Raw genomic sequence first — 24,172 nt, 5'->3', positions numbered from 1 at the left:
GAAATGCAAGTGATTGACAAATTGCCCTTCATTGACATTACATTGTAGAAAGCATTATTCAGTGTTTTTAGAAGTAGTTATGATAAAAATCATGGGCATACATACCTGGCTCGGATTCAAACCCACAACCCCCTGACCACAAGGCAGTTGTCATGTCCACTAGACTACCAAGCTTTTGTCCAATAGCCGTGTCAGTGTTGGTTCTGATCCTTATCAGCAGGTGCTGCATATTTATTCAAATTAATGAATGCTGTACCAATTAACCTGTTTTATGATTAGGAAAGGGCTGTTGGAGGATTTTTTTTTTTTTTCATTTGTTGAACCAAACATTGATAACCTGGCTGTTTGATATTTTTGTGCACATTGCAACTGAGATGTTCTGAATTGGCAACATTGTTCCCTTTGCTGATTTGCAGTAATGTAGTTTTGACCAGTATTGCTGTTTCATGGAAATACATCGTTGCTGGGGTGACAAGACCTTCTATCTGAAATTTTGGTGAAAATGATTTTTTTATGCCTCCGCAACGAAGTGGCCGGAGGCATTATGTTTTCGGGTCGTCCGTCCATCCGTACGTCCGTACGTCCGTCCGTCCCGTTTTGTTTTTGTCGATATCTCAAGAACCGTGTGGTGGTTTTACATCAAACTTGGTATGAGGGTATATCCTTGGGGGATAATACTTTGTGTGGATTTTAGGGTCACAGGGTCAAAGGTCAAAGGTCACAGGTTATTTTGTGAAAAAAACATTGAAATTTCATGTTTTTCTCCATATCTTGCAAATGGTTCAAGGTATTCTCATGGAACTTAGTATATATGCTTGTACCGATGGGCAGTGATTATCTAGGGAAGTTGGGGGTCATGGGTCAAAGGTCAGGGGGTCAAAGGTCAAGGTCAACTCCTCAAAATATCACTACTTTCCTTAAAATGCAATATGCCTGAAGGTTTTTTGTTTTTTGTTTTTTTAACTTGATGTATGGCATGTATTACCCAATATATATTTTTGGGGAAGTTTCTTGCCAAAAGGTCAAAGGTCAAAAGGTAAAAGGTCAAGTGAAAGTGCTAAATTGCACTTTTTCCTCCATATCTCGAAAGTAACTCAAGGTATCATCATGAAACTTACATATTTATGCATGTTTAACCTAACAGTGATTCTCTTTGGAACTGTGAGGTCAAAGGTCAAAGGCCAGGTTTAGATAATGCTATTTTCCCATTTGATACTGAAATTATAATTTTTCTCAATACCTTGAAAATTACTCAATGCATAAACTTATAAAAGGGTCAATAGTCAAGTAAAAATCATCAGTTCCCCCAAAATCTGCACTCTGACATTTTAATCATTCATCCAATTGAACCTAGTTCTAGGAAAGTGAACATTCAGCACATTTGTGTCAAACCTGTCATTTTAATATTTTGCCAATTATGTTAAACTGTCATCACACATTGTCAAGACATTGTACTATAGACCTATTAGGAGAACCATGCATTATGGCGGAGGCATATCAGTAGCCGTAGCGATATATCTAGTTTTTTTTATTAATGGTCAGATAATCATTTAAGTGATGTCCTGTCCAAATCCTAGCTGTCTTACCCCCAAAATGAGGCCACCATGGCATGTCAAAGGAATGTCTATCCCATTGGATACAGTGCTTTGGCTGCCATGTTTGTTTGTTTGTTTTTTTTTTCCTCTTCTGAACATTTTGACATTTTGTAGATACGAGGTCTTGTCGCCCCAGTGACGATATGAAGCTTTAGAATTCATATCATTTCATCTTGTCAATAATGTGTACATGATTTTGATGAAACCCCAACCGTTCTGTTCATCCGATTTCTGTCCTTTGGCATAAACTTGAATGTGGTGTCGAATTTCATTAAACAATTCTCCTCCTTATTCTATGCCTTTGATAATAAATCAAGCACCTGAGCAGAAGTTTGACTGGGCCAGCTTCTTGTTGGAAGGATTGCAGCCAATCAGATCATTTCAAGAGTCTTCAGATGAGGTGAGCCAAGGACCTTTTCATATTTCAATTCAAATCAGTGCTATTAGAAGAAAGAAGCAACAAAAAACAAAACAAAACAAGATTGTTGTTGATTCTGTCTTTCATTTTTATGCCTCCGCCACAAAGTGTCGCCGGAGGCATAAAGGTCATAGGGTCAAGGGTCAAAGGCCAGGTGAAAATGCTAACAATTTACTATTTAATACAGAAATTACACTTTTTCTCTATACTTTGAAAATTACTCAATGCATAGACTTACAAAGGGTCAAAATTCAAGTATAAGTCCTCAAATCCCCAAATACATGCACTCTTTAAAGAAAATTTAGCCATTCATCCAATTATAACCTAATTCATGGAAAGTGAACACTCAACACATTATAACATGTCATTTTGATATTTTGCCAATTAGATGAAACTGTCATCACACATTGTCAATACGTACTATATTGACCTATTAGGAGAATCATACATTATGGCGGAGGCATGCCAGTCGCCATAGCAACATTTCTGGGGTTTTTTCTGTTTTTGTTGAGGCAAGACTTTAACATGCATGTTGATGTTGTAACTGATACAATGTTAATCCATGGTAACCATAAATGTTGTAGGTATCCTCTCCTCTAGCATTCAAATTGTGAATCTAGCCAGGCTGCAGGTTCAAGAATTAATTAATTAATCAAGAAGTCACCTGCCTGCATTGCTGTGTACATCTATTATGGTTTTTGTTATTACCATTAGAGTGTAAGAGGTAACATTACTTGTGTGAAATGACTGTGCATTTTCTCAGCCAAAATGCTAAATATTGTTTAGATTTTATTTTCTTTTTTTAAAGGGCTGAGATAGCTTTATAATTAATGAACAGACCCAAGTGCAGAGTGTGTGTGTTCCAGGTTGATGATCCCCACTGTTGATTTTATGGATTACACTGTATATTTGTTTTGCATCATCAACCATGACTGCCAATACCCAACAGTACTTCACAGTACAAATCAATGATGATTGCCAGCCCTGTTCATTCTGGTCTCTAGGAGTGGTCTGAAGAAGAGGAGGAAGAGGAGGAGGATGACGAAGAGAGTATGGCTGGCCAAGAGCGTCTCGCTCCAGCTGGTTCAGGTCTGCAGCGCCCGACCACCCTGGGAAGGTTCAGAGACAGGGCGGGGCTGCAGAGCGCAGAGTGGATGGAGCTGGCTGATCTGGTGGTGGACCAATACTGGGACGGAGACGGGGAGGGCATCCCGGTGCATAGCAACCACCTTAGCAACAGGATGGCCAGGCATTGGTGAGTGCTGTATTATCAGAACCTGAAATAGTACCTGGTATTTGAAAAGCTTTGGTCCAATGTTTACAGGCAACACTTTCTAAAGAATGATACTGTCATGAAGTTTAATAGCAAATCCTATGACATTTGGGCAGTAGTATTGCACGTAGATATTTGACATTGTATTGGGCTGCAATGTAACTTTGCCAAGATAAGCTGATTTAGCCAAAGAAGCACTGATCTTAACCATCAAAGATTTCACTGAAATTCAATCTGAAGTATGTTCTGTACTCTTAATTTGTTTGTTTGTTTGTTTATTTTTACATTGTGGCTGTACAAACATTTTTGAAGTTTGCTTTTGCTAGTGAGGTATCTATGAAGAAATGCTACCATGCTAACAAGCCATTTTTGGTGTACACTGGATTCCAAAACTCCTGTCTGTGAGAAGATATTGAGTATGGTATGTATGACCAAGGATGGCCACTCTCTTGAAATATTTAAAAAATATTGTACATCAAGGGCAATCTTTTTCACAGCTTCAGTTTCAGTTTCCCACAATATCAAAGTGAGGCACTGATAGCTTGGAACATGATGCAATGCAGGTCTTACTGAATTGGAACCATTGTTAAACAATGCCCTTTTTAGCCATGAATTTATTCCTAGCCATGAATTTATTCCTTCACTGCTTTGCAGGGAAGTAGTGGAAGAGTCGAGGCAAGCTTTTCCTTCCGGCAGCCAGAGGGTTCAGGTTACAGAGAGCCACATCATCAGGGAGTCCATATGGTGAGTGGACATACAGTAGGCAGTTCTCCACTGTGCACTAGTAACGACCAAGAACATCCTATCATCGCTTTCTTTGATGATGTTTTGGCAGTGAACCTGACATCAGAGGATTTGATATGATGATATGATATGATATGATATATGATATGTGACATGACATGACATGATATTGTTTGTTTGTTTGGTTTATTTTTGCATTTTCTTTCTCCAAATACAATTGCAAATGAAAACAGAATGATTCAGATAACATACAAATCAATACAAAAAATATATAATTTGCGTAACAACATTAGTCTGAAGTGACATATGAATCAAAATAACATATTAAGGCATACTGTATCTATTAACAAAGGAGAAATCAATACAGGGGACCGTCATCATAAGCAGAGCTTGACGTGGATGAGGCCCTATCTGAATATGTGATACCAATATAATACAACACCAATTATATATGTACTCATAAAACTCTTAATCTTAATACACGAAACACATTTTGCTAGAGAAAAAAGAAAAAAAAGAAAAAAAAAAAAGAAAGGAAAAATACTGACTTGGCGCTTTAAAACTAGAAAAAAAAAACAGCACGCTGCACCATTGACTACTGCATGGTATAGTAGACAATAGAAGTGTAGGTGTGTGCGAGTGACAGTGCGTCGTGTGTGCAGGTGACAGTGCAAGAGAGAATAAAGGCTGAGACTTAAGAAAAAAAAAAGAAAAAATATATTGATCAAAGACTACTAACTAAAATATGAAATGAATTCATCTCCACTGTGGGGTGGAAGCCTTTTCAGCAAGTGCTGATTTTCAAAGGGGTCCAATAGTAAAAAAAAAAAAATAAAAAATAAAAAAATCCGGTTACATTGATATTAACCGGGTATTCTATGTACAAATGAAATGAACACATTAATCAAATTAAACACATGACAATTATTGACAATGCCAATTGTTTTCCAATGCCAGGAGATGTATGAAGAGTAAATTGAAGAGATTACTGCTCATATATTTCATTTAGTTCACCTCACAAATGCATCCTCACTTTCTTGTGAATAGTTATTTTCTGAAGATATTATTTCACAATCAAGAGGAAAATGTAATTAAAGCAAGGAGGAAAAAAAATTTAAAAACCTACAGAAATACCCCTAACCTTTTCATAAAGAAGAAAGAAAAAACAAATTACAGATCATATTTTCCAGGTAATCAATGCAGAGAAAAAAACAACAACAACTAGACACATCCACATACTGTAAACGTGGAAATTTTCGCGGTACATTAATTTTCGCGGATTTCGCGCTACGCTCGGCTAGCGCGAATTCAAAAACGCGCGAATGTATCTTCACAATTTTCTACGCACATTTTGAACGGGATGAATTGTGTGCGCTTCATCCATGATACTGCTACGTATAAGTACAGGCATGTTTACGCTACTAGTACTGTGCGAAGAGACGATACCCTAGATTGCTGTGTACTGTAGCATGCATGTGTGCACCGCACGCATCGATGCTACAGTCCCCCGTGACTACGGTACTAGAGTCACAGCTGTACTACGTATTTGAGTGCTAGTACTCGCAGTCGAGCCGCTCGCTACGTCGCTTGTCGTACGCTGGCATAGCAAGCTATGTAGCAGAGGCTTTGGATGAAAGCAGTGAATGTGTACTACAGTAAAGTAACCTGCTGCGGAGCGCAAATTTAAGAACCCGCGAATAGGTTTTCGAGCCGCTCAGCGCGAAAAATTAATCGCGCGAAAATATTGACGTTTACAGTACACTATAGAAGTGATAATAAAAGAGCACCTTCATATTTGTGTGTCAGTTTTAATTTGCTTATCTTGCAACATTGCTATTAAAGTAGTGTTTCCCCCCTGCAAACCTTGAAATATGCACTCATGCAATTCTTCCGTGTTGTTGGTTTTGTTTTGTATTGTATCGATAGGATGCTCTTGGGTGCTGGCAAGTCCTTTGTTTACAGGCTGGAGGAGAATGTGTACAGACCAAGAGACGACCTGCAAGTTTCCCATTTGACCCCAGTACGTTTATCAATGTGATTTCATCATTTCAGGCATTTTATGTCAGTTAAAGGGATGGTGTAGTTTTGGTTGAGAAGGGAATTCAGGTTTTAACTTTTTGTGAGATATTAAGAAACCATTTCTATGAAATAATAAAGAGCATATGAAGAGTTTGTTTGCAAAAACCGATAAGTCCATATTTGTCAAATGGAGATATTTGCGATTAAAGGTCAAGAAAAATAAAGAGAATAATGAGAAAATTTTTGCTTCTTTTGACTATAACTTCAAAAATGTACCTTTAGATGTAGTGAACAATATATCATTTAAAAGGTGTTATTTTGTACTTTATGACAGAGACCGTACTTCGAAATCTTCAAAAATGGACTTATTGGTTTTTTCAAACAAACTCTTCATATAATTGTAAAAGGGATTAAAAGTCTCTTTGATGAAAATTTGAAATGGCTGAGATATTCAAAAGCAATGTAAAAAGAAGTGGTCCTAAGGTGTCTTCACACTTTGACATGTATCTAAAAACTTGATTAGGAAGGTGGAGCTTACGTAGCTTGATCTCTGGATCTTGTGATACAGCTGTTACATTGATCATTATACAACACCTAATTTGAATGTAGCTATCTGATTGGTTGATTGCCCATCATGTGACATTAAGTTAAAAGTTCCAGTGCATGCTGTGGCTGTCAGCAGTGCAATTTTGTTGCCATTTCTGTACTAAATTCAAGAATCGAGGTCTTGTATAAAACAAATAGTGTATGGCCTTTACTGGTGCAATGGAGCAAGATTTCGCAGTCGGTGAAAGATGAGGTGCACTATTCAACTCAGCTTCGCCTTGTTGATTAGAGCGCCTCTATCTTTTACCTCGTGCAAAATCTTGTACCATCGCACTCGTGACCATTCACTATTTGTATATCAGTTACATTGTACATCCGTAGTTCGTACTCACTCAGTGGATGGATTTCAGTGACTTGACCGTATGAGTGTACGTAACTGTAGACACATGTGGTAATGATTTTCAGGAACATTACAAACAAGTTGTGTCTTAAAGGGGAAGAAGAGACAATTTTCATGAAATTTCACATCATGTAGTGTACATTAGTCGACAACTCCATGTATGGATTTGTAGAATTTACTGCGGTACTTGAGCAGAGAAAGTAATATCCTGAAAAAAATAAACCAAAACAAATTGCACTGAACAAGGATGATGACATATCGTCGCTGGGGTGATAAGACCTTGTATCTGCAATTTTGGTGAAAATAAGTTTTTTGGATTAATGGTCAAATAATGGGTTAAGTGATGTCCTGTCCAAATCCCAACTGTCTTACTCCAAAAATGAAGCCACCACGGCATGTCAAAGGAAAGGCTATCCCAGTCGCCACAGTGCTTTGGCCGCCATGTTTTTTGGCTCTCCTGAACATTTGACATTTTGCAGATACGAGGTCTTATCGCCCCAGCGACGATATGCTATAAGAGGTTCACATATTTCAGAAATGTAGCAATTTAGTTTGTAGTCCATTTATATACGGCTTGCTTTATTCAAGTTCACCTATGTAGAATGTATGCATGCTTTCTTTTGCTCTGCTTCCTTGAGCCCCCACTTGTGCATTCCTATAGTGAAGCTGCTATGTCATCATGCTCGTTCATTGTGATGTGTTATAAATTGCGCAAACATTCTTATTCCTCATCCCAGTAACTGTAAATTATGCAACTCTGTACCCAGTAAAACCATTTTATAGTTGTTAAAATGTAAAAGTCTGAAAATCATATGGAGTCTTCCTTTAAGTCTGAAAACTCGTGAACATTACTGTGACTGTATCGATCTGTCCACTAATCTTGCCCTCAGGCTGCCCTAACGGGCATGACGAGAGAGCTGGCACAGCTGGGCTCCCAGCTCCTGCGGCTGCAGTCCTTCATCGACCGCATGAGGGCGCACCCCATGACCTACTGCCAAGGTCAGAGGTCACAAAGGGTCACGCGGCTGGGCTCCGTCTCCTCCGAGAAAGAGGAAGCCTCCCCACAGAGTAAGCCATACAACATTGCGTAGTAATCCATGACTGGGTACTGTAGACTGCTTGGAAATTTGTATGTATTTTACGTGTATTATATCAATGTCGACAGTACATGCCCTCTCTCTCTTGCTCTAGTCTTGCTGTCTACACACACAAAACGTATGCATTTTTCGTTTACTACAACTGTGGCTTTTATTCAGTGGAACAGATATAAAAGTTGGCAATTACACACACAAAATATTCCTCCTAGTGATATGACTTGATCAAGTGTATGCCTGTGAATATTGTACAGATGATGAAATACTGTAAAAGTGGAAATTTTGGCAGTGTAGAAATTTTGGTGCATTTCGCTCCAGCAGAAACTATTATTTTCACAGGAATATTTCTAGTTGTTACATCAATTATTAGTATTAAAAACATGCGAAATTCTTCTTACTCGGCAGAATGCAAAAAATTAAAACTAACACAAAAATATCCACTTACAGTAACACAAAAGATTGAAACTGTACGTACCTATTCAATAAAAAAGTAAATAAGAAATAAAAAGATTTCAAGAGCACTCAGAGACAATTTATGTCATAGAAGAGCAAAATTGAAAAAAAAAATGTAATGAAATGTAATGAAATTTGTTATGTTCAAGTAGCACAGACAAACACACACACACACACACACACACACACACACACACACATATGTACCGGTATGTAATATGTATAGCAAAGTTTTGTGTAAACAGGCTGATTGCCAGTGAGAGAGACGAGATCAACTCTGTTTGTAGTATTAATGTACTGTTGTATCGTGCACATGTATTCAGTCTCATTTCTCTTGTTCCTGTTCTGTCCACCCACAAAGATGCCCTCGGGCCAGTGCGATCCTCTGGTAGAATTCCATCCGTGGGTGATCTGGAAACAGCCCCAGGGAGGCCGCTGAACTCTCTTCCGGACGTTGTCCGCGATAGCGCCGCAGGGCGTAATGGAGACGTTTTCGGCCAACCGCCGGACGCGCCTGGCTATTTCACATGTCAGACCTATGAGGCTTTCGCCGAAGCCCTTGCCGAGTTCATTTCGTCATTCAGAGAAGACCTCATAAAAGAGGAAAAGAAAATTGTGGCCCAAGGTAAAGCAGACTAGCTTTTTCTTTAATCTTTGCAGCTATTTTCCAATAGATTTTTATGGTATTTTGAAAAATAGTGATCTTCTGAAGGTTTAAATCCTCTGTTTAACAATTTCTACACACCACTGGTAAAACAGTGATTTTTATGTAGCCAGCCAAGGTGTATGATATCTATGCTGAACTTCAAACTGGAATTTTTATGTTAAACAGGAATGTGCTAGTTTATTGTATCATGCGAACAGATTCATTGTCTTGAAAAGCTGTTATTTTCAGGGACAGAGACTTTTGTGAATGAGGTGGTCACAGACATTTTCGCAAGATGTTTTCGTGATTTAATACCAAGGCAGTTTTTAGTGCACTGTTAATGCCTGTCTGTTCACTTCATTTTGGCGTTTTGTCAAATTTACGGCCCAATTGCAATTTGCTGAATTTTTAGAAATTAAACCTTAGTGAAAATAACAGCTTTTACAGTACAGTTTCAGGGGCAGCACATTTTGGAAAAACAAATTACAGAATAAGAATTGACAGTGAAAGTAACTTGTCTATATTATAAATATTCAAATACATAATTGTGTTTCCAAATTAAAAATGTTATGTAAAAGGGTGTCATAGTAGGTTTTGTGTGTGTGTGTGTGAGGATGAGATGAGTGAGAAATACAATTATTAAGGATGTCAAGGAATTTTTTGATTTGTGTGAATTCACTTTCATCCATGCCACCATTTTATGTTCCCCTCAGAGGAGACGTACACCCTCACCGTGTTCATGGCTTGGCTGGGCTCGTGGCGGCCGCGCCTCCACCTGGCCTACGACGTCTGTCGGCGAGGGGTGGAGGAGGTTGCCGTGGCGATTCCCTCCCATCGCGTCTTCCTCCTCCTCCAGGTCTTGCAGGCTGCCATCAAGGAGTACTACTGCCTGGACTTCAGGGCCGAGAAACAGGTGGGATCCTGGTCAAAAAGCTCCTTTTTTATGCCCCATAATTGTCAATGTATTATAAAAGGGATGGTAATGTTTTGGCTGAGATAGGGCTTCGGGTTTCCAACATTTTTTGATGATGATTTATTTTCAGATTATGTGAAACCGATTATGAAATTTGAAAGAGCATATATGATTTCTAAGAGGAATTCATTGTTTGATCAAAATTGGTTTTGAAATGACAGAGATTTCTATGACGAAGCAATCCTGATAAAAAGGTGGGACGTACCTTTCATTAGGATCGCTTTGCTTTACTTTGTTTGTGGATACCTCAGTCATTTTAAAACCAAGTTTCATTAAATAATTTTGAGTTCCTTTTAGAATTGTATGCTCTTAAGCATTTCATTAAGTGGTTGCCGAGTATTTCTGAATATCTTGCAAAAAGTTGAAATCTGAGTCCTCGTCTCAACCAATAACGATACTATCCCTTTAACTGCACCCAAATGTTGAATACGGCCTCAAATATTGGCTAGTTTATTTACAGAAAAGATAAATACGGCATTACAGCATGCTGGTACCTGTGACACCTTCGGTTGCAGCTGTAGGACTCACTTTCATTACACTCAGTGTTTATTCAGTGTTGTCTAGTTGAGCATTAATTATCACAGCCACAAGTGAGAGTGGTATGCAGTGCTTGTTGTTGAGACTGCAGCTAATAAAAGTGACTTACTTATGTCCACAGGATTTATTGCTAACTTATTGACTTATGTGTATGTGAGCAGATGTTCCTGAAGTAGAATAACATTCCTTCTGTACTTTACAGTGCAGCACTACCTTGGAACAGCAGTCATGTTGTAGTACTGTCATAAAAGTTCCATATGTTTTGATGTAGGAGTTTATTGATCTGTTTTTGTGGCTGGTCACTCATCAGCTGGACCTTCTCTGGGACCTGTGGTCAGCGACCACCAGACCCTACATCAGCTTCATCAGCAAGTGGCTCACCCACGGGGTTCTCTCAGACCCAGCCAGGGAGTTTGCAATACACAGGTATCCACAGCAGTGATTCTACCACATCCTCACATTCAATAACATGCTGAACTAGAAAAGCACTCCTAGACTCTAGAGTGCAGACCTCTTGCAAGCAGCTCATTTCCAGTGATACGAGTATGTTGAAAATCACCCAGTATCCCAATATAAAAGCCTTTTGTTTCCGTCATCACTTTCCAGCTGCGCAGCGCCTCGCTCGAGCAGAGAACATGCTTTAGTAGTAAAAATACCCCCCTACCTCGTTGCCTCTTTGCCAAAATGGAAACAAGAAAACACAAAAACAATTTGCAACACTTGACACTGAATGCATGCAAACAATGTCTCATCCATTACACATGCAATGTCAGTTAGTCTTTATGAAATAAACTTACCTAAAAAAAATCTGTTATATTTTCAGGATAATTATAATTCAACCTAATTAATGGGTTACATTGCCATTATTACTTTTTTCATTTTTGAATTGCACTCAGCAATGTTACCAATACCTTACTGCACTTACCTCGCTGCAATATTCCTCTGCAATCTTATGGATGGAAGGGTTAGGAAAATTTTAAGCTGAAATGAGTTTATTATAAGATGACCAGTAGTACCTCATTACATGGCATTGTGCCAGTATTTTGTGTGTTATTCCTATAATACAATTGCCTGCTGGAGAGTTTAATATTTTTTATCCCTAGGCACCCAGCCAGGGCTTAAAGGCATTCAAGGAAGGAGGAAAAGACCCATCAGCCAACAGATCTACTGCAAGATATTACATTTTTATTTCGTATGTTTCTTTCGTATTTGCATTTGCTTCGACTCACCCTCAGAAATAAAGAGATCCGTATCAGGTCTGAGAACTACTGGAAGAAAGCTTTCAGCCTGCAGTCCCTCCCGCCGACAGAGGAGACGGATGGAACGGTCTACTCACAGCCGGCCAATCACAGGTCGCGCTCGGCCCGGGGGTCCTCCCGATCGTCTCGGAGGGAGCCGCCCAACGCGGTGCCGGAGTTTCTGCAGCCGGTCCTGCCCCACGTCTTGCTTGCCGGGAAGTCGATGGAGATCTTGGAGTCTACAGGCAAACTGCACAGAGCCGGGCCGGCAGAAACTGGAGGTACTGTGTCTAAGGAAATCAATTCTAACAATCCCGTTCATATTTTACAATGTTGAAACATCTCTTAAATAAGAGATAAAGTGATAAACTGAATTTCTCTGATTATTGGTGGTATAGGGATGCTTCTTCGTCTCATTTTGTTTTGTTTTGTTCTTTGTCTTGAAGGGTATGATATGTTCTGGAGATATGAATATTAACTGATTTTACAATCCCACAGTATTCTTCTTGGGAAGAGGTAGTTTTCGAAGGAATTCAGCTCACTATGCTGTAGGAATTACTTTTTGATTGAATGTGGTCAAAACATTTACTATTTTTCTTCATGAAGAGATGCTTATTTTTTTTTTTCAACAATGTGCTCTGATATCACTCTACATCAGTTTTACCATGTACAAGTACACAGAACAAGTGACTGTTGTTTTTTTTTTTTTTGTCGGTGCTTGTCTTATCAGTCTCATAATTATACTTCAACATGTTTTCATGACTAGATTTCTTCAAGTTTGACATCCCTCGTCTACCTGCGGAACCAGGCAAACAGTCACTCCCGGAACCTCGGACGACTGCAAGGGGCACGAAGGAGACACCGCCCTCTCTGTCCTCGGAAACCAGCGTGGTGGAAGTCGTGCAGCGGCAGCTGTCTCTCCGCGGTTACAACGACCCGCTGATCGCCAGGGGGATCAGCGAGGTTGGCGTGGGGGAGCTTCAAGGCTCCTCACCAGTGGAAGGCAGGGGGTACAAGGGGTAAGCAATTGAAAAGCCCTCAAAAGATTTACAGTTACTACTTGTCTAATCTTGGTGGCAGAATATCCCAGCGTAGAATGATTTACTGTCTGCGCGGACTATTTCATGAATTTTTTATTTTCACAAATTTCCCGAGTCAGGTGCTCTTTTCCAATTTAAAAACACACAAAAAAATATTGACTCTGATCCCGACATGAGGTAGTCATGCTTGCATACATTTTTCCATTTAGTACTGTACTCCAATGATCATGAATTTACCCACTTGCAAAATCATTGGGAAGTCCTGATTCGCAAAAAAAAAAAGAAAAAAAAAAGACTTGCTAAATATATATGGCATATAATACAGTATGACTAAGGATTCAGGCATATGGGGGGGGGGGGGGGGGGTACTGCCCTATGCCGACATTGTTCATCAGATCTACAAGTTTTGAAAGGCTCAATTCTTATCTGCCTGAATTAGATCTGAGGACATGGTTAGGTAGAAAGCTCTCACAGTGCTTCTAGTTTTGCGTCTGTTTACAATTTATTTTGTCAGTCAAATGTAAGCAAAGTTTGGCTTGTTTTCTACTTTTTCCATGTCAGTTACCATTAAGAGCAGCATCGCTTTTAATAGCTAATAGCTTCATACACATCCACCAGTTAGTATGTTCTTTGGGTATTATTTATGTTTTTTTCTGCATCAGCAGTAAGATTGTGCTATTGGAATGGAAAATACCCTTGGTATGTTCCAATTTCTGAAATTTGAAACAACATTCTTAGCTGAAAGAAAGATATTATTCAGAGGGGTGAAGGTTCAGGTACGACTTTCTTCACTTTGTCTCCCTCTACAAATTATCAAATTAAGAAATTTAATTTGTAGAGGGAGACAAAGTGAAGAAACTCGCACCTGAACATTCTTTGCTGTACATTTTTTAAAATGTTTGATTCATTTTTTTTTCTAGGTTTGGTTGTTGTTTTTGTTTGTAGCCCTGATCACAATACTATTGATGTGGTACTCCGGATGGTGGACAGTGCAAAAAACATCTTTCTGGCTGTTGTCTTGGAAGATGATAGCAGCAATTTGCTGCATAAAGATGACACATAAATTAATAAAAAATAAAACAAAAAATGAATAATTTCATAGAGTTAGGTTATGAGAGCACATGCTAAAAACTTCAAAGCGACACACGAGTATGGCACAAAAGCAATAAGTCTACAAATTTTGAGTCACTGTAGATCAATGAAGCCCTCTTGTTTCTCCAGTCCAATCCCATGTTCCTTGCTTTGCCTTCTGCTTTCAGGTCCAAGGATGACTCCAACCTGCCCATCCAGTCCCAGCCCTTGGAGCTGATCTTGTATCGCCACCTGTACCCTACAATCATCAACCGCTGCCAGGCAGTCTGCACCCAGCTGGCCTCCGTCCTCAAACAGGACTTCAGGCTTCAAGATCACCTGCTTTGTCTTAGGGTATGTGACCTTGAAATTACGTATCATGCATGTTTAAACATTTTTTTTTTTCAATGTAGTAATTGACTGATAGATTGATTGATCTGTAAATCGATATTCTTTTATCATACAACATTGTATTATGGATATTTTTATGTACATTATGTACATGCATGCACGTGTGTATATATATTTATTTTTTAACTTGTTTATTTTAGATTTTTTTCTTTATTAGATGAATTGTCTCTTTGCTAAATAAATAGTACACATCTTTAAATTTGTTCTTTTATATATCAATCCATTTATTTATTGATCTACACATCCATTCATTGTATCTTTAATTCATTCATTTATACATTTGCTAGAACCATTTGTAGAGGATGCAGTTCAATTGTAATTTACATTATCACAAGACATTGACACATTTTGTGATAGCACCACTGTAATTGTTGCCCCCTTCCTTGGCATGAAACCCAGGTACACATGGAATAGAAGTCCTTTCACTCTTATTGTGACCTATTAAAACAGAGCAAATACATGTACAACGTAAAGGTAGGGGATACCTTTTACAGAACTCCTAAAATGCAACAAAACATTAAATATGAACCTCAGTGGACTTGTTTAGGCCACTGCTTAGAAATTTGGAAGTCAACAGTTATCTACAATTTGAATAATGCACAAAACTCAACTACTCAGTAGTTCTGCGTGTCAGCCACACTTAAGCCTTTTTGTTTCAGTCTTCTGTATTTTTAATCTATAAACACAAATCTAAAAGTATAAGAGCTGATGTAATAACATATAGAGTGTGTGGCAAGAATGTATATAGAAATGTTTGTAAGTTTTGATGAATTTTATTCACGAAATATACTTGATGGACACACATGCAGTGCATGGGTCTGCAAAGGTAGCCTAGAAATGTACTGGAATTTACGATGAGCCCCGAAAAAAATTCAATTCAAAATCTAACGGTCAATAAAAATGTACTAAATGTTACCTTCCACTTTCAATACTTTATGGGAGTTTCTAAAATGATACTCTCTTCAACATACCACTGTGTTTATACAACTCTTCATTTAAGGCATGCAAATGGGATTCCCTACCTTTAAACTTTGAGGTCGTGTAACCATTTGAAAAGCAAGCTTATACATAAGAGAAGTTCTCGTTATCATTCTTTGGACACGTAACCAGCGTTACTTCCTGCTTGAAGCTGGTGACGTGATGTACGACTTCTACTCTGTGCTCTTCAACAAGCTGCGGAGGGAGGAATCCTGGATGGATGCCCTCAATCTCAACTATCATCTCCAAGAGACGCTTAGCGCCAGATACCCAGATGAGGCAGCGAGGTAAGTGAAAGTTGCCTCACTTTTTTATCTTCCGATGGTGGTCGTGGGATTCCCTCAAGTACTGTAAAACATGATGTATTCGCGGCATGAAATTTTCACGAATTGGAGCTGACAGCCTTTTTCGCGGCATGAAATTTTCGCAAATTGCCACTGGCGTTCAATGCATGTAGTGTACACAAAAACTTTCGCGTGCATTTTAATTTCGCGAATTTTGGCGTTCGCGAAATTCGCGAAATAATTCGCGAAATTCGCGAAATTAAAATGCACGCGAAAATTTCTTGTTTTACAGTACACTGCTGATGTGGCACATGTTGCCTGACACATACAATGAGATTGACGGACAGTCATATCCTATCAAAAATTGGAGTAAACATGTTGCCCTCGGGAATGAAAAATATTTACTCATCATCGTCATCACCATAATTATCATTATCAAAATCGCCATCACCTCCATCACCACCATTATCATCATCATCACCGCTATTATCATCATGACCATCATCGCCACCATCACCACCACCACATCATCATCATTATCATCATCTGCATCATTATCACTAAAAACATAAATACCTTACAGAGTTTCTATAAGTTGCATCATACATACTGTAAAACACGATATATTCGCAGTATGAAAATTTCGCGAATTGGAGCCAACGGCCTTTCTATCGGCATGAAATTTTCGCGAATTGCAACTGGCATCCAATGCATATTGTGTTGACAAGAACTTTTGCATACAATTTAATTTCACGAATGTTGGCGCTCGTGAAATTCGCGAAATTAAAATGCACGCAAACATTCCTCGTTTTACAGTACTCGACATATCTTGCTACTGCTATGTAACAATCAGTTGTGCGTCCTTTCTTCTTATTATTTTACACAGGATAATGATCAGCGTGGAACCACACAGAATGGCTGGCAAGGGGGAAGGAGAACCAATTAGAGCTCTGGAAAGCCTGACTCTTCATTACAAGGTAAAGTGCACCTCTTACCATCCTACAGCAATAGCCTTATCATTTGACTTGGGGTGCATCCTTGTGATAAACCTGATATAAGTAAGAAGAGATAGAACTAACAGACAGACAGACAAACAAACAAAGATTGTGTTGGTACTGAAGACTCTTTGGCAGTGTGCCATGTGAGCTATGTTAGCTTTTGTGCCTGGCAGCGTATGCGATTGGGGACCATGTCTGGATTGGAATCCAGATCAAGGTCAGGTTTTGATGCAGATCCTGATCCTAGTCCTGAGCTTCAGAGCTAGAAACTTTGCCATCAAACGCAATTCAAGCAAAACTTGACTCTAGGCAAGCCAATAATGTTAAGAATCAGAACTTGCTGCAAATATAGTATGCACAGATTTGCTTGGATCAGGCCCCATGCCTGGCTTGTAAAAACTACTAGTCGCATATATATGCAGCTACTTCCTTGCCTCATGAAGGTGCACTAATGATCCAAAATATTCAAGCATTTTCCTCCTATCGTCCATGTCTAGGTACCCTGGCCAATTGACATCATCATCAACCGTCACTCCTTTGAGGTCTACAACCAAGTCTTCCGGTTCCTGCTCCAAGTCAAGAGGGCCCAGTACTGTCTCCAGCAGGTCCGGTTCCAAGGTGGGTTAGGTCTGCAGCAACTCGGGTTGAAGTTTAGTTTCCATTCAAGGCTATTGCATGACTGTGCATTCTCCTGTAGTACCCCTGAGTGTACATTGTTTCATGGTAGCCATTTTCCCCCATTCTATTTCACTACCTTAGAGGCAGCCTAATGTCAAGCATTACACGTGTTAAGTCTTGTGTTTGAAGTCCACACACAAAGCAATAATGTTGTCAATTAAGTGACTCGGGAGTACATCATGTTGAGCTGTAAACATTTTTGTTATAAAATATCATATGCAAGATATGCCGGTGGTACGATGTACATGTATATTGTTAATGTGTGCCACCTTTACTTTCATATTTTATGTCATTACACCACACCGCGGCCGTCAGATGGTAAAACGGTCTATCTCGAAAATTGCTGTTCTGAGAAAAATGACTTTAAAGTTTAGAGGTTTGAGCTTTTTTACGAGATGGGTATAATGCATTTTTAGCAATGGGAGAAGAAGAAGCATATCAAACACTGATAACTGAAGAATTTTGTGCTTATTTGGGGTTTTAATTATAAAATAAATGAGATTTTTGTGCAGATAGACTGTTTAACCACAGCACATGTATACACTCCGCTACACATCATAAGATGGTAAAATGGTCTATCTTCTAGATAGACCACAAACACTATTGCCATACTATGGTAAAATGGTCTATCTTTTAGTTAGACCATTTTACCGTTTTATCTTGTGGTTTTAAAGTGGTCTTTCTTCCCAGATGAAAGTGTTGCAAAAATACTAAAGTTTAGCGTACGGCCGGATGTCAAGCGCGTTTTTGCCGAAAAATGCCTTTTTTAGCCAAAAATTTGAAAGAATATCAAAAAATCAAGATTTTTACTTTTTTATCGAAAAAATTAATAGTTTATAAGTACCTTTTAAACTAGAAATGTGTTATCTTCCATTTCAAGTGTAGAACCTAACTAATATACATGTGAAAGTAGAATATTACACGCACATATATGGCGCAATGAAACATAAAACCGTGATTTACTTAAAATTTTACTTTGCAGAATCTACCAATATTTCAAAGTTGTTTTTTTTTTAACTACCGAAATCAGTCTATTCAAACGTTTTTATTTGTTCGAAATATAACATATGTTCTGATATCTTATGCAGCAAAGAAATTATAAGATAAGGCGAAAGATAACTCGTTTTATGTTATCCTAAATGGGACGATGTATTTTTTACTGGACGCGCATTTTGAATGGAAAATCGAATGTATAGCGTATTCCCATATATATTGTACATGGTATAGTGCGTGTAGGTATACTTATCTTACATAATCGGCGAAGTCAATGGACAGGTTGGATAGCTGACTGCAAAAACCCTTTGTGACACCTTGATATGACTGAAATGTGCTTATTTGCCAGAAAAAAAAAAATACAAAGAGGGCTGGTCAGTAATGTTGTTACCATGGCAACTGATCATTTAGGTCACTCCCAGAAAATTTCAAATATTCATGATTTTAAAACGTAGAAGTGTTGAAACATGTTTTTGTATGTGTGTGTGAGAAATGTATTAATCTATCTAATCTGTTTATCAATGAAACCTGCTTATACCAGTTATATATAGATTGCTTACTATGTTTAGAAATGGTTGTCATGGAAACCGTGATAACAAATCACGTTTTACTTGGCAAAATTACGGTACCAAATCTCCCATCCTGCATACTCAACCTCCCCCTCCCCCCCCCCCCCCCCCCCCCCCCCGAGAAGCTTGGGAATTCATGGTTATCAATACAATGCGATATAGCTTGCATTCTCGGGCCCTGAAACGCAGCCCTGCAAGGGATAGGCACGAAAGCACTTTTACATTTGTAATGTTCTAAGGCGAGGTGTTTGCATTTTATTTTGATCCATCCTCCCGCAGAAGACTTACTAAATGTTTCTTTTATGATGATTGATTGTTTACATGAGCGTTGTTTGGAACACACAATTATTCTGCGACATAAGAATATCATATATGTATCCTAGATATTTGTGTGAAATAATAAGGCAAATATCACCCTCAAAAAAAAAGAAAACAACAAGCAAAAAGGAAGTAGAAATGAAATGCGAACAATGCAATAACAGCCTCATTTCCCCTTCCCATCATTAAGTCGGTTAAATCATCGAGTCTATAATATTTATCCTTGGCCAAGTTCTATGACCTTGGAGCAGACATGTAACAAATGGTTTGTTTGCAATTCGATTGTTTTTTTTTTGCGTGTGTGTTCTATATTATCACATCTTTGTGATTAAAAAAATCATTTCAGTTATCATAAACACTCTAAATTCCCAGTCAGCCAACAAAACGGATTACACAATGTGCACACGCTCGCAACCATCGTCTCAAATTGCGTTTACGGACTATATCAATACACAATGAAATACAGTAAACAGTAAACGAAGCAATTTCTCTTTTTTTTTAATAATGATTTGCCATCAGCGCACATTTACTAGAAAAGCAGCACTTGACATCTATGTTGTTGGTTATCAAACTGCTTTTTATCTATTTCGTTTTGGAAGGTAAAGAACCTCAGTCTCGATTTGTGGATATCTAAAAACAAAAACAAAAACAAAAATTCCATCTGAAAGCAATCTTCTTAAATGAAAGAATGAGTCCTCAGTGATTTTTTTTTCATCATGAACAAATGTCTGTGACATACATCCAAAGACTTTGAAAATCAACAATACAAATTGCACTGACTACATTAACTGCATTGATAAACTCTATTTGTTTAATGTGACGTATGCTATGTGTCCACCATCACAAACGTTACACCAGTTAGAAAAACAAAATTTTTTCTTTAGGCGATATTTCAATATCTCTATCTTTTTCACAGTTTCTGGTTACATATCCTAGCTAATTATGACTGTACGCTGTTGCATTGAACTTTCGTCACTGTATAAGTAAATTAGAATGGTGACTGCCAAAATTTTAAAATTCTACCTTTAGTCTGATATTATTTTTGTGTTCTGCAGACCAGTGCGATAAGATATCTGTACTGAGTATTCGTCTCTCAGTGAAGAAAAAAAAAATCACCTCTCCAAAACATGTGGGTAATGCTTCCCTCTAATACTTTCCCTTATCCCAAGTACCAGAATACATTGCTGGGGTCCTGAATAGCTAACATAAATTATATTATAGTATTACTAACATCATGACAATTATGGCACATGTGAAAAAAGAAAAAAAAACAACTGGAAAAACATACATCTTGACCAGATCATATTCTTTTCACTACTTCTTGTACTTGGTGTTTGGGTTGGAACCTTTTACCGATGTCTTTTATATCTTAAACTAGAAAAAAAATACATGCTCTGTGCTATTTCCTTTCAGATTCAGCAACTGTTCCTTTGTGAAGTTTTCTCTTTTTAAGCACTTTAATGTGCAGTTTTGTTTGTTTTTTTCTGACCAACATGTCATATATTTTCCTCCATCTGATGAAGTCTGGCAGACCTCTACTCTAGAGACTAGTATTAATTAGTGCTAACGTTCAGAGCTAATGTTAGGATATTCTATTCAGATCAAGATCTAGAAATGTTAGATTTAACGTGAACTCTTACTTTTATGGAGCAAAGTTAGCCTAACGTTAGATGTATAATATGTATCATTTATGCATAGATTTTAGAACCTCTTGAGGGTCTAGATGTCTAAACTTAGGTCTATCTAACGGTAGGCTGGGTCTTACAATAAAACTTCCATTATATACTAGCGTAAGGTTACTAGAAACCTCTAACGTTACGTAGAATCAGTGGCCCAGATTTTGACTAGACGCCAGCTATTTCTACTTAAGACTCGTTAGATTTTATGATAATTATACAGGTCTAACTAGGGTTAGTACTGTATTTGATTAGACTCTAAACGTTAGTAATAGTAGATCCAGCGTTAGAGCACTACGCTATATGGTACCTTCTGTATAGACTATGCACAGTCTCTTGCCCTGGACCTGGCTCTAACGTTAGCCCTACAAATACAGTGTACATCTAACGTTAATAGTAGGCCTAATAGGGTGGGCCTGTACTGTCTACAGTATACAACTGCTAATGTGCTAACGTTAGGTGGTAAATTCATTGTGATTAAGGCCTAACGGTTAGCTCGATTGCATAATTGTGTTGGCATAACACTTAACACCAACAGGCGTAGAGCCCTAATTCACCTAACAGTTAACACATTCTAACCCCTAACGATAGCTAATGTCCAGAGTTAAAGAGAGTGTAATCGTTAGATCCCATAGACCTAAGGTTAGACGAGGATTCAGTCTAACTGCATGTGATGAGGCCATAGATTAGAAACCTTAGATCGGACAAGACACCTAAATATAGACGTAAACCTCAAGCAAGGCCTCTTTTCGCACCGTGTCAAGACGTGCCTTACGGAATAATCGGTGTTCCACACCGCCGGCACGGTCGGGTGGCGGCCCGGGGGTTGGTAGGCATGCCCGCTGGATCGGTGCGAAATGCAGTCATAAGGCATCGACCTAATACGTTAGATTCTACTAGCGCTTGAACCTTGATATTTTATACCAAATCTCAAATCAAAGTTATATATACTAACTGTTAGATCAAAACAAATTTAAAAGTTCCCTTATGCAGTGCAGTAGAGAACTATGTATTTATTTACTAATTTACTTACATTCGAAGGAAATAGTCGCCTTTTCAGTCACCACGTCTCCAACTCAACGACTGTTCCAACATTTTAGTCCCGCGAGAGATTTTTACCTGTAGACGACGTACGCACACGTATACAAGCAGCGCGCGGCCGTGAGGTGGTAAATTGGTCTAACTCGAAGATAGACCATTTTACCATCTGACAGCGATGATCAAAAAATCTCACTTAAGAAGGTTAAAAGGTTTATGTAAAAGATAGCTCGTTTTACCTCCAAACGATATTACCGACAATGGGCTAACTCAAAGATAGACCGTTTTACCATCAAATCTGAAGGAAAAATACAAAAAAGTACCAAGATAGCGGAAATTATCTCTAAAACAAGACATGATGGGATTTTCTCGATAGCACCATTGGAAAGAGCACTCTCACATATCCCGGAAAGTGAACTTACCTCAAAAAGTCAAATTTTCGAGTTAGACCGTTTTACCATCTGACGGCCGACCGTCACCTAATTGGTACACATCAGTTGTCATGGCAAAGGACAGGGTCAGAGTGTTGTTTCATCTTTCTTTCTTTTTTTCCTAAAGTCTTCTGTTTTCATTTGTTCTTGCGCTCAGTATTGATTTTGTTTTGTTTTGCTTTGTTTTTTTGTTTTTTTTCAAATTTATAGATTTGGCCATGTCCATGAGGGACAATAGCCTTGACCACAGTGGCATGGACTATGGTGACCGCAGGACCACGTCTGCGCTACACCGTGGTCTCCAAGGCGACGATGAGCTGCAAGAGAAGCTGCCCCTCGTCCATAGACTCCACCTCCTTCGCTTTCGCCTCATGCACTTTGTCAATGCAGTGCACAACTACCTCATGACGAGGGTGGGTATTCTCGATCAGGATCTTTTGATTATGTTGCATATTTTTGTATCTTGAAGTAAATTTGTGTGCAGGCATCCCATCATATATTTGTTTGGTACTTTTGTGTAAGTACAATTGTGTATTCAACACGATTGCTGGAACGGTGTTTTTGTGCATCTGCAACAATGTTAGTAGTGTGTATTTTATTACGGTAGAAAACCAGAAAGACATTTTCTTGGAATTGCTGTAAAAAGTCAAAATGGTGAAGAGTGTTCTTATCTCTTTGAGCCACCATGCTCTAACCTGACATTTTTACCTGGACTGTCGTGAATCAAATATATGTTGGGTAGGAGGCAATCTATTCACCATTTTTTCATCGCAATGGAAATGGGTGATCATCTGTCGAGATTTCTTTTGCAAGGATTTTTGCTGCATATTTGAGGTCTGCCATAGATGTTTTTTGATGGACACTCCCTCAACCATTGTCCCTCCCTCTCCACTCAAGATCCTGTACAGCACTGGCCTAGAGTTTACAGCGGCCGTAGAGGAGGCCACGGACCTAGACCAGATCCTGGGGGCTCACCGGGGATACCTGGCCAAGGTCTCCGAGCGGTGTCTGCTCCACCACAAGGTGGCCTTCGTACGGGAGGCGGTGGCCAAGGTGCTCAACATGGCGGTCCGTTTCCAGACCAAGTGGGACGCCGGACTGCAGGCCATCAGGTCAGTGCAGCTAACCTTGGCTGGTCGGACATGACTCTTTTCTTTGTAGCATTCAAGTCCTGGGCCGTTTTACGCCATTAACTCAGTGGAAAATAGAGAATGGTACAGGGGAACTTTGTCACACCAAAAACCTAACAACAATAATGACGGTGCCCTCCTATTATAACAAACATGGCTATATACTTTTTCAACAAACCTCAATATCATCCATGTTCAAAGTCACATTTTGTGAATTTGTTATGGGGGAACCCCATTATTTAACTAATGAGCACCTAAAAACCATGATAATTACCTTGTCATATCACATTCTCGCTGTATTGGGTTTCAATAACAAAGAAATATCAAGAGGTAGAACCTGCAAAATCACTCTATTACGAAAAGCTTTTGTTATATTCGACCTCTTTATAACGAAGTTCCACTGTATTTGATATCTGCAATTTCAGTGAGGATAGCATTGCCAAGATGGAGGAGGAATTCAGTAACTGCAATGAGTTCTTGTCCACCCTCCTGGCCAACATCATCAGGAGGGGCACATTTCCTCATCGTGAGTACTCCTTTGACCTCTCGACTCGAAAATAGTCAATTCCACATATGTCTATGGCAGATAACGTTGACAAGGCATATGTTGATCAGTCGGTA

General features: G+C 38.8%; 1 protein-coding gene across 1 annotated transcript in view; it reads left to right on the top strand.

The window, feature by feature from the left end:
• Nucleotides 1–24,172, top strand: part of LOC140239708 (gamma-tubulin complex component 5-like) — a 29,750-nt gene that overhangs the window by 3,106 nt on the left and 2,472 nt on the right. Inside the window, exons 5-21 of the mRNA XM_072319530.1 lie at nt 1,913–1,995; nt 3,018–3,268; nt 3,941–4,030; nt 5,957–6,050; nt 7,886–8,063; nt 8,904–9,167; nt 9,902–10,101; nt 11,009–11,124; nt 11,934–12,217; nt 12,703–12,955; nt 14,236–14,401; nt 15,569–15,723; nt 16,607–16,697; nt 17,216–17,336; nt 22,632–22,834; nt 23,319–23,533; nt 23,977–24,077. Coding sequence (XP_072175631.1) covers nt 1,913–1,995; nt 3,018–3,268; nt 3,941–4,030; nt 5,957–6,050; nt 7,886–8,063; nt 8,904–9,167; nt 9,902–10,101; nt 11,009–11,124; nt 11,934–12,217; nt 12,703–12,955; nt 14,236–14,401; nt 15,569–15,723; nt 16,607–16,697; nt 17,216–17,336; nt 22,632–22,834; nt 23,319–23,533; nt 23,977–24,077 — 2,865 coding nt within the window. The remainder of the gene's footprint in view (nt 1–1,912; nt 1,996–3,017; nt 3,269–3,940; nt 4,031–5,956; nt 6,051–7,885; nt 8,064–8,903; nt 9,168–9,901; nt 10,102–11,008; nt 11,125–11,933; nt 12,218–12,702; nt 12,956–14,235; nt 14,402–15,568; nt 15,724–16,606; nt 16,698–17,215; nt 17,337–22,631; nt 22,835–23,318; nt 23,534–23,976; nt 24,078–24,172) is intronic.

Source organism: Diadema setosum, chromosome 16, assembly GCF_964275005.1.
Source record: "Diadema setosum chromosome 16, eeDiaSeto1, whole genome shotgun sequence".
Classification (NCBI taxonomy): Eukaryota; Metazoa; Echinodermata; class Echinoidea; order Diadematoida; family Diadematidae; genus Diadema; species Diadema setosum.
The sequence above is the reverse complement of the archived record's forward strand: the minus strand, read 5'-3'. Positions and strand labels throughout refer to the sequence as shown.